Below are 10,944 nucleotides of genomic sequence, written 5' to 3' on the forward strand. Positions count from 1 at the left end.
TGACCGCTCTAGGCGGCGGGAGGCAGCTGCGACTCGGTGGGTCCGACCCCTACTCCCTGCAGACGCAAATTCCAGCGGGGTCGCAGCTGCAGAGCCCGTCCGTGTAACTAAACATAAAAAAGACAGCCGATTAGCCCTGGCCAGGTGGCTCAGTGGGTTGGAGCGTGGTCTCGTACCCCAAAGGGCTGGGGTTCGATCGCGGTCAGAAGTCGTACTTAGGCTGCGGGGTGCGGCGGGGTGGGTTGGTCCCGACCGACCGGGCGCGAATCGGAGGCGACCGAACCCTGTGTCTCTCTCCAGTCTTACTGTGACATGGCCCTGAGCGACAACTTTGTTACCACTAGACTCTGTAAGCTCCTACTCTGACTGGTGAACAGCAGCGTTTCGAATTAACAACAATCCAGAGCGAGATCAAGCTCACCCCGCCCCGTCTGCAGGAACAAGCCTGCGGTCCGGCAGTCAGGGGTGTGGAGCCATTGCCAGGAGGGGGACGAGGACCGTGGGTGCCTCACCAAAGTAACAGCGGTTGCAGGACTGCGCGGAAGCATGCAGGCAGGTGAGACCCGCCTGAAGCCACGGTGCGCTTCAGCGCTGCACTGTGAGGTAGAGCCGGGCTCACCTCCCGGGACGTGGAAGGCGGTCCCCATCGCTTCTCCGGGGCAGCTTTAATTAAGGCTGCTTCTTCGTGTCCAAGGAGTAAAAATGGGGCGTTTCATTCTTGATGCAACGTCTAACACATTTCCGTTAGTGTAGGAGAGCGATTTTACGGTGTGCCGCTGCGATTTTTGAGATATACAACAGCAGCAGTCCTGGCTGGTGTGGCTCAGTGGACTGAGCGCTGGCCTGTGAAGCCAAGGGTCGCGGCATGGATTCCCAGTCGGGCACATCCCTGGGTTGCGAGATGGTCCCTGGTGAGGGGCGCGCCAAAGGCAACGGCACATTGATGTTTCTCTCCCTCTCTTCCCATCTCAAAACAAATACATAAAATCTTTACCAAAGGGGGAAAAAAAAGACACGCAATACCTGACTAGTCAGTGCCTTAGTCAATTAGATGACCCCTTTTCCCTTATATTGTCAAATAAACAAAGGACAACAGCCAACACAATGTTTGTCCGGTGTGAACGACTCAAAATTATACCTATTTTTCTGTCAGATGAGCAAAAAATATATTTTTAGTAATTAGTTTGTGTGTGCCATGAGATGAAAAAGTTTGAAAATCGCTGGTCTGTGACATTAGAAAACCAAGTTCCTCAGCAGGAAAGCAGAGAGGCGAAATGCCGACGTCTTCCAGTGGCACCTCTGTTTGGGAGAAATATTGCCTCCTAGTAAATTTGAAGCTGGTTTTAGCTGCGTCTGCTATTGCAGTGCAAGGAGTGACTTCAGAGATTTTTTTCGTTCTCATTCTGAGCTAATTTGTATTTCCTCATCCCTGAAAAGTGTGACTACTTCCTGTCCTCTGACATTCCATGTATGGAAGGGGAAAAATATATTGTTTTTTTGTGTGTGTGTGTGGTTTTTTTGGAGAGTATCAGAATCTTTCCTCATGGGACATCTGGCCTCTTCTTTTGTAAGGTCCAAGTGTCTCTTTAGAAGATTTAATGGCTTTTCACTTGCACTGAGAAAGACCGGAGCAGGCTGTCTACCTATTTCGCCCTACAGACACCATCAGCATTATTCAGGGGCAGAATGTCTGTCGCTAGACTCTCCTGATTACCATTCTGGGCCTGGGCCTTCGACGATGCACAGCTTTTGCCTTTGAAGGCTTGCCTGCTACTACTGAGTTACGGACCCATTTTCATTACAGCCTGCAGGAAATAGCCACTGGTGGCTGTTTCGCAGACATTGGTTCCCCCTCCGCAATGCCCTTCTCAAAGCCTGGGTGAAAAGTGTCTGCAACCCCTCCTGGGGGCTGTAAGAGGGGTGGGTGAGCAAGTCCTCCATCCACTCCAGCATTCCCATCTCCCCGAGCCTCTAGTCTCTGCTGTAAACTCGTGCAGTTCTGGCACACCTTGGAAGGGGTTACTAGAAAGGTACAGTGTCCACAGAGCAGAGCTCAGGTTCCTGGATTTCAAACTGTCCTGGCTGATGTCTCCCTGTGTCCAGGACGGCTCAGGTGATGAAGGCCTGTGCCATGGTGGTCTGCTGTGTGTCTGCAGGCACTGGTCTCACTTTCCTCCAGAAGGTTCTTTCCATCCATGGAGGAAATCTAAGACCTTCTGTTCTCAAGCGTAACTGATTTACTTGGTTTGGATCCGAGAGGCACCAAATAGGTGCCTGCTCTGTGCTAATTATCACACGTAGCACCAACAGGCTGTGGTACCATGAGTCACGACAGCCTGGCTCCCAGCCAATATTAAAGGCAACTTCAAAGCATGCAGCCAAGCCCTGGCCAGTGTGGCTCAGTTCTTGGCGCATTGTCCCATAGACAGAGGGTTGTGGGTTCAATCCCTAGTTCTAGTGACTCTGCCTCACCTGGGGTCCTGTCTTCTGCAGCAGAAGGGCCAGCCAGTCCCCCCACCGTCTGCTCAGTGCCAGGGACCCTGTGGATGGAACCTGCTGCTCACCTTCTCCTCCCAAGAAACTGCCACCTTGGTTTTAAAAACAGAACCTGTTATGTTGTGTCCCATGTTTCCATGTATCTACTTTATGCCCATTTTCCTCCCAATTCACAGTCTTTTATTTCCAAATTACAGAAAAATCCAATTTACATGTTTCCTTTGACTTCTCAGTGGGATCTCAAGTTTGATTCTACATACGAGCCTCAACTCATTCTTTAAAAAACGTTGCTTATACTTATACTCATGAGGTGCTCTCTGGTGCGGGTCACCTGACTTTCAAGGTTAAAGTTACCATATCCGTCTCAATAGAACAGAAACATTTTGAAGAGACCCAAACAAATAAGCAAAGAAACAATGAAACAAGAAAATGCTAGTGGTGTGTGGTTTTCTCAGACTCAAAACTGCAAGGATCCCCCTTACTTTTCTTTTTTCTTTTCCAGTTACATTTCTTGAAGCTGAAATAGATGAAGAGGAAAGAACAGCAAGTGGCCAAACGAAATGCAGGAGGGCTGACACCAGGACAGCAGGACCTGCATACATACATGTGAATTGCGCGTGTGTAACACACTCAAGCAGAGGGCCAGCCTTTGAGCTGGAGGGAGGGTCGTCGCCTTGGAAATTTTACCATGTAGCTGGGCAGCCTGTCTTTCATTAGCAGCTCACTAGGGGAGAGTTAAATCCCTTAAGAGCTGAATCTCCAAAAGCACAGTGATAAAGTGATGGCTTTCTCGCTGGTATGACTCTCCTGATGTGAGGCACTGGAGAACTCATCCAGCGAAGCGGCGTGCTGCACTGCGAGCGTCCTGATGCTGAGTGATGGCGGCAGGTGCAGGAGAGCTCCCCACAGTCACTGCGCTCCCCAAGGTGAGTTGTGTGGATTTTCTCATGACCTGTGAGAGTTCCTCTCTGACGGAAAGTTTTCCCACGTTCATTACACGTGAAAGCTTGCTCCCACTGTGAATTTTCTGGTGTCGGATAAGGTGGGCGCTTCCTCTGAAGGCCTTCCCGCACGCACAGCACTCGCAGGCCCTCTCTGCAGTGTGACTCCTCTGATGCCGAGTCGGTCGTGAGCCCTGGCTGAAGGCCTTCCCACAGGTGTGACCCACACAGGACATCTCTCCATCACATGTCCTGTGATGCGGGACAAGGAGGAGACACACTGCAGGTGCTCTCACAGTCATGGCTCCGGTGGGGCCTCTTGTCACTGCAGGTCTCTGGATGGCGACCAAGGTGAAAACTGGCTGCAGGCTTTTGCACACTCCTGACACTCACACGGCTTCTCTGCAGGGTGACTTCGCCGACGCTGAGTAAGCTGTCCCTTTTGCCTGAATGTTTGCCCACGCCCATGCCATCCACCAGGTTTTCCTCCAGTGTGGGGTGTCTGGTGGCAGGTAAGGGACAGGTGAGCGCCCAGGGCTTTTCCACACACTGCAGACACAAGGCTTCTCTCCGGGGTGAATCACCGACATTGAATAACTTGTGAGCGCTGACTGGAGAATTTTCCACATTCCTTATACCGATAGGGTTTCTCCCCACTGTAAATTCCCTGATGGACAATAAGGAAGCAAGCAGTTCAGGCGAAAGGATTTTCCACACTCATGGCACTCATAGGGTTTTTCTTGTGTATCAATCCCCTGATGCAAAATAAGGGATAATTGTGCACCAACAGCTGTGCCGCAGCCAGCACAGGCATGCGGGTGTCTCCAGTACCAGTTCTCCGGCGCCACATGAAGGGTGACTGTCGACCGGAGGCTCTCCCACACTCCCTGCCCCTGTGAGGTTTCTCTCCACCGAGGCCTCCCTGGGGACGAAGCCAGTCCGGCCAGAGTGGCGGTATCAGGTGGCAAGTGGTCAGAATCTAGGTTCATGTCAAAGGGTTTGCTGAATTGGATGTGTGATGAGACAGCAAGACTTTTGGCCCAAGCAATAGAGATGATGAAATTTGCATTCACGCAGAAGGATGAGACTGTAGGAGTATATCTGAAGGGTAAAAATGGAGGGTTGTTCTGTACATATCTGTGTAAGATGCCTGTTGGACTTAGACGTGGAGGGTTAAGCATCTGGATGTACAGTTAACCCTTGACCAACACAGGTTTGGACTGTGCGGGGCCACTGGCATGTGGATTATCTTCCATAAGCACATGAAGCGTTTTTGCTACCCGGTTGGGAGTCAATGGGTGCATTTCACGTGGGAGCTCGAGCTTTGCAGATTTTGGTGCTTGCTGGGGGAAGGGGTGCTCTGAAACCAACTGTCTGTGGATACTGAAGTACAAGTTAATTTGGGGGCAGTCAAAAGTTATGTGCAGATTTTCCACGGCAGGGGTTGTGTGAGTCAGCACCTGACACCGCCGCCGTTCAAGAGTTGACTGCACAGGTCCAAACTCCAGGAGACAGGCCGCGGCTGGCTGGGTGCACACCGGGAACTGTCAGCGCGTGTGACTTTCAGAACCACAGGCTGAACTTTTACTTTAGGCTGAAAGGTAACACGAGGTTTCACTCTCAGGAAAACCTCCCCTGCCGGCCTCTAATACATAGCTTGCCTCCATCCCCACGGCACCTCCGTGCAAATAAACCCATCAGTTCAAGTGGAAGCGAGCCCCTTTCCCCTGGTCCAGCCACTGTGGCCCTAGAGGACCACAAGGCCCAGCCCTGGTCAACAAAACACGAAGGGCAGTTTGCCAAGAGGCTTCCAGGAAGGGCTTTCCTTCCCCAGTCACAACAAGGAAACAATGAGAAACACCTCTGTTTGGAGTGACCATGAGGGAACACCAGGAGAACCTCGAAGACACGTCCCAGGGGAAACCCTGGGCCCATCTCCATCACTGAGGCCTGTGTTGCGCAGGTTTTCCCGAAAGGCAGGTGACCCCAGGCATGCGGATGCTCGAGTCATTCCTCAGGGCGGGGCCTTCCCAAGTCTCCACCTGAGCCCAGTGGGCCTGTGAGCGGCGGCCCCTGGCGCTCACGCCCTCTGCGTCTCTCTCGTGTCTCTCGTGGTCGGCCTTCACTTCCGGACTCATCCAGGGAAGCACGGGCTCCGGACTCCAACAGGACTAGGTTCCCATGAGGGGCATCCACCTATGAACACAAAGGTCTCAGGTAAGCACCTTGACTTATCCACACACATCTCTGAAGTGACTATTTTGAGAGTTCAGTAAGAAAAAGGTAAAAAGCTCTTCGCACATTGTCCACCAATCACACACAGTGGGGTCCTCACGAAATCTGACCACACCATCCATTGGTGTCACTGCTCATGCACTGGAATGAATGGCTCGCCTGGGCCTGCCCTGCACAGCCTCCACTTTCCGCTGCTGAATCTGCTCCTGTCCAGAAGCACCTGCCCCCTCCACCCCGTTCCCGGGCTTCAGCCCCTCTGTGCACGCTGCCCCCTACCTCCCGGACTCCCCCAGCACTGCCACGGAGGGGTCTGGTGGCTGACCCCCCCCCCCCCCCCCCGCCACCTGCGCAAGAGCCAGGGCTGTGTGGAGAGCAGGGCCAATGAAGTGGCATTGGTCTGATTAAGATAGCACAAAATACACAAACAAAGCGGAGCCTCTCTTGTCAACCAAAATGGCTGCGAGTCAGCCATGACAGTTTGGTTCCTGAGGGATACCGGCCAAGTCAGCAGACACGTCTGGGAAGGAGACAAAGCCCAAGATACCTGCACACGTGATCAGAACAGCCACGTCTGCAGAGCGGGACCACCCACAGATAGGCTCCTGGGGAAATTCCCCGCTTGCCAGTGGGGGTGTCAAGATAGTGACTGAAAAGACCCGGAAGGGTGGAGTCCACCCCGTTCAAGGTGTGACTGAGGCAGGCTCCAGACCACTGCGGAGAGAGCCGAGCTCCGCACGCCAGAGGGCTGCTCCGCGCCGCCACGCTGGTCTCCCTTGGCATCGGTTGCCGGAGGCTCTGCCCTGCTGGGCTGAGGACTTTACCTGCCCTGCTGCCCACCTGGCTCTGGAGATCCTTCCTTGCAAGATACATCAGGGCGTGGACTGGGGCTGTCCCCGGACTTCCTTCCTTCTTAAAGTTACAGGTATTTTTACTGAGATTTTGTTAAGTTTACAGCTTAGCGGGAGAAAATTTAACTCTCTTACAATATTAAATCTTCCGATACAGCAATATACACTATATTTCCTTTTATCCAAATCGCCTTTCCAGTCCCTGGTATCTCTCATGCAGTTTATCACCAGATGCTTGGCCCCAGGGGAGCGCTGGCCGCTATTCACAGCGCTTCCCGGCGGGACTGCTCTTCACGTTCGTGCTCTTCACGTTCACGTGCGCTCGCGCCCCTGGAGCTTGAGCTCGGAAGGCTCTCTCCTGGGTTGTCCCGCTCAGAGCGACGTCTGCAGCACGGTAGGCAGCCGTGACCACGTGTTCCCGAGGGCCTCGCCGCAGCCGCCGGCCCCGCCCACCGAGACGCCCCGCCCACCGAGAGGCCGCGCCCCGCCCACCGCGCCAGGCCGCGTTGCTGGCGGAGCGAAGACGCCGGGGACTCCGGGCACTGCGTAGCTTCCGGCGTCGGCGGCGCATGGCGGTGAGCGGTGCCTGGAGGGTGCGCGGGTGGCGGGTCTTTGGGCCGTAGGCTGCCCTTCGTGACTCTCTTGCTGACTGCCTTTCTCCAGGCCCTAGGACATCCTGCCCGGGAGACACCGGCGACCCCAGGCCCAGGTAGCGCCCGCGCGCCCCGCAGCCCCTGGCTCCCCACGCCGCTCCCCGGCGCCCCGAGTCCTTCTGCTGCCCTGTCTCATCCCATCCGTCTGTGTTCAGTGCAGTCCACGGGCAGTGACGCCGCTTCCAGGGCGCATCCCGCAGGCGGCGAAGGCGACGCAGCCTCTAGGAAGCAAAAGAAGAAGAAAGCCAGGAATAGGGCCTCTGCGTCTAATGGAGGCGGGAAGGCCTTGGAAAAGCCAGTCCCCGAGGATGCCCCTCTAAGCAAGGAGGCCCAGGCAAGGACGGTCCCGAGTCGGCGAGGGTAGAGTCCCCTGGTGCATTCCGGGTGAGGGTCCGCCAGCGGTCGTGGTGTCGGATTTGCGGAGTGAAGGCAGGGAGGGCAATGGAATGGGGGCTGAGGCCACAGGGTCCTCGTAGCCTCTTACAGCCACTGTCTCCAATCCAACGCAGGCGGAGCAGCTGGCTCGGGAACTGGCCTGGTGCGTGGAGCAACTGGAACTGGGCCTCAAGATGCAGAGACCCAACCCAAAACAGAGTGAGGGGCCCTCGCGTACAGTTGGGTGGAGGTGAACCGTGTCAACAGTTTGGCCTGCAGATGCTGCCAGGGGTTAGACTTATTGCTTTGGCGTAGAAGGTGAGGTTAGAGGAGGTTTCTAGCTTTTCATTTTTATCTGCAGAAGAACAGGCTATTGGGGCCATCCGAACCCTGCGCAGTGAAAGAACCCCTCTGCCCCGGAAGAGGCAGCTCATGCGCTCCTTGTTCGGTGACTACAGGGCTCAGATGGGAGCTGAGTGGCGCGAAGTCCTGCGAGATCTCAGGACTGGTGAGGAGCTGAGAACTTGGAGGACTGCCTAGTTCAAAGCGGGTAGGGAGGAAGAGCATATGGAGTGAGAGGAAGAATCCCAGGGCAACAGGTCTGGTGAGGGAAAGCCTGGACCTCGGGTGCACAGAACGCAGGCCTGTGTCGGGAGCCAGGGGTGGGGAATCTGAATTTCTCTGTGGCCTAAGTGGTGTGTGATGATAATGCCTAGCTTATAGAAGCAAATCAGTTAATTAATGTACATTTCTAAAGATTTATTTTTAGGGAGAGAGGAGAAGGGAGGAAGACAGAGAGAAATATGGATGTATGAGAGAAACTTCGATCAGTTGCCTCTTAGGTGCCCCCACACAGGGACCTGGCTCCCAACCCAGGCACCCGCCCTGACCAGGAATCAAAATGGCAACCTTTCTGTTTGCAGGACGACACCCAACCCACTGAGCCACACCAGTCAGGGCAGGAAGCAAATCAGTTAATTTATATGAAGTGGTTACAGTTGTATGGGCAGAGTTGGCATCAGCCTTCATTACCCAGTTCTGACACTCTGTCTTCTCTTCCACAGCAGCCCGCTCAGCCCAGGTGCAGCCTGTAGGTGAGGCCACCAGAAAGAAGAGCGGAAGGGTCTGCAGGCCTCGCCCAGCAAGGGCAACCAAGGCCACCTCGGACACTCCTGAGGAAGAGTTTAGGTTCAATTTCTTTTAGCCTTCCCCCGACCCCGGAGGTGTGGGGGTCTGTCTTGAGTGCAGAGCCTTACCAGGAATGCTCTGTCAGACAGATGTGGGGTCGGTCCATCCCTGGCTGGCCAGCTCATTCGGTGCCGTGGCTGTCAGGTGTCTGTGAGACCAGCATATCGAGTCCTGTGCCCCAAGCAGAAGACCCCATTTGTGGGATTTCAGATGAACGGTTCCTGCTGCTGGAAAAGGGGGTCCTTTCAGAAAGGCTCCTGCAGTGCAGGGAAGTGTGAGCATGTGGCAGGAGCAACATCTTGCCCGGAGTTCAGGGTTAGACCGAGTGGCTGAGGGTGAGTGGGGAAGCAGCGTGATTGCGCATTGGCTCTCCATGCGGAGAGGGTGTGCTGTCACTCACTGTGGTGCTTTGTGCTGCCTTGTCATGGCGCCGTAATAAAACCGTTTCATAAAATAGGACGAGTGAGTGTGCTAATTGCCTGTGGCAGACAAGCTGCAGACGATGCAGACGTCGGGCACTGTGGGTCCAGGCTCTCTCCCAGTGCACGCTCTTTGTGTTGCCTTCATCCAGAGCAAGTGTCATCCTCAGGGACCAGTGCGGCCCCCGCAGCCTTTGTTCTTACGTGACTCTTGGTGCGCTGGCTGCTGCAGGCGAGAGCCCCAGGTCTCGTGCTGCAGAGTCGGGGCTGGCAGGGCTCTCAGCCCTCCCCGGGGGCTTTGATGCCATGTTTGCTGGTGCCTCCCAGACTTGCGTCCCAGACTAGACGGGTATGTGGAGCTCACTCACCTACCTAGTCAGCATCTCTACCTTGACATTTCAGACTGATCCAGAACGTTCTGTTAGCCCCAAAGCCTCCCTTTGTTTTCTGCTTTCAGGTTTGGCAGTACTGCCCGCCCAGTGGACTAGGGCGGGACCCGGGCCGCCTTGATTGCTCTGTCTCTGACGCACGTGCTCAGGGCCTCACTGGCACGGGAGCTCTATCTTCAAAATAAAGTTCAGATCTTCTGTGCTTTCTCTGGTTTCTCTGTTTGACCTTCTTGCCCTGGCCCTCTCTTACCCTCACGATGCATGAGCCTGCAGGGTTCGTCCCTGGCACCCACTCTCTCGTCCTGTTTGTAGCCAGCGTGGTTGATCCTCCATGTGTGTCCGGTGCTGCTTCTCTGACCAGTCACTTCCTTGTACCCAGGATACAGCGTGAGGCTGGTGGGTGGGGCCTTATGTCAGGCCCACCTGTTTTTAGGCTCCTGACAGCCTCTGTGATGTAGCCCCCTCCCCCTGTTCCCATCTTGCTTCTTGCTGCTGCTTTTTAAAAAATATATATATTTCATCGATTATACTATTAAAACTCCCAATTTTTACCTTTTGCTACCCATCCACTTGGTACCCCTTTCCCGCCAGCAATCCCCCCCCCCCTTAGATCATGCCCATGGGTCGTACATACAAGTTCTTCGGCTTCTCCATCTCATACACTATTCTTACTCTCCCCCTGTCTGTTTTGTACCTACCAATGGGTGCTTCCTAATCCCTGAACTTTTTCCCCATCCTCCCCACTCCTCCTCCCAGCTGATAGCCCTCGAAATGATCTCCATTTCTAAGATTCTGTTCCTGTTCTTGTTATTTGCCTAGATTTCTCTTTAGATTCAGTTGTGTATAGTTGTGTATTTGTCTCCATTTTAATGTTCATAGGTTTGATCTTTTTCTTACATAGTTCCCTTTAACATGTCATATAATAAAGGCTTGGTAATGATGAACTCCTTTAGTTTTACCTTATCTGGGAAGCACTTTATCTGCCTTTCAATTTTAAATGATAGCTTTGCTGGATAGAGTAATCTAGGTTGTAGGCCTTGGTTTTCATCACTTAATACTTCTGGGCAGTCCCTTCTATCCTGCAAAGTATCTTTTGAGAAATCAGCTGACAGTCTTATTGGAACTCCTTTGTAGGTAACTCTGCTTTTCTCTTGCTGCTTTTAAGATGCTCTCTTTATTTTTAACCTTTGGCATTTTAATTATGATACATCTCGATGTGGTTCTCTTTGGGTCCAACTTGTTTGAGATTCTTCTCTGGCACCCCTGTGATTTGGATGTTGGTATGTTTGGAGATGCCCCAGAGGCTCCTTATTCTATCCTTGTTTTTTAAAAATTCTTTTTTTGGGGGGGGGTGGGCTGGGCTGGGAGTAAAAGGTAGAAAACTGTACTTGGACAACAAT

General features: G+C 53.6%; 1 protein-coding gene and 1 long non-coding RNA gene across 2 annotated transcripts; both read left to right on the forward strand.

Moving 5' to 3' along the window:
• Positions 1 to 32: 32 nt before the first annotated feature.
• LOC123833367 lies at positions 33 to 5,894 on the forward strand. Its single transcript, XR_006788222.1, has 3 exons — positions 33 to 556; positions 2,999 to 3,422; positions 3,769 to 5,894. It is a non-coding gene; the product is annotated as an uncharacterized LOC123833367 (long non-coding RNA).
• Positions 5,895 to 6,947: 1,053 nt separating this feature from the next.
• On the forward strand, positions 6,948 to 9,192 carry CUNH8orf33 (chromosome unknown C8orf33 homolog). Its single transcript, XM_045861586.1, has 6 exons — positions 6,948 to 7,095; positions 7,184 to 7,229; positions 7,329 to 7,507; positions 7,683 to 7,767; positions 7,910 to 8,056; positions 8,613 to 9,192. The coding sequence occupies exons 1-6, from the start codon at positions 7,090 to 7,092 to the stop codon at positions 8,750 to 8,752; spliced, it is 603 nt and encodes a 200-aa protein (XP_045717542.1). The 5' UTR covers positions 6,948 to 7,089; the 3' UTR covers positions 8,753 to 9,192.
• Positions 9,193 to 10,944: the final 1,752 nt, after the last annotated feature.

The sequence above is a fragment of the Phyllostomus hastatus genome, unplaced genomic scaffold (genome assembly GCF_019186645.2).
Source record: "Phyllostomus hastatus isolate PE091 unplaced genomic scaffold, TTU_PhHast_1.1 phas_scaffold_21, whole genome shotgun sequence".
Taxonomy (NCBI): domain Eukaryota; kingdom Metazoa; phylum Chordata; class Mammalia; order Chiroptera; family Phyllostomidae; genus Phyllostomus; species Phyllostomus hastatus.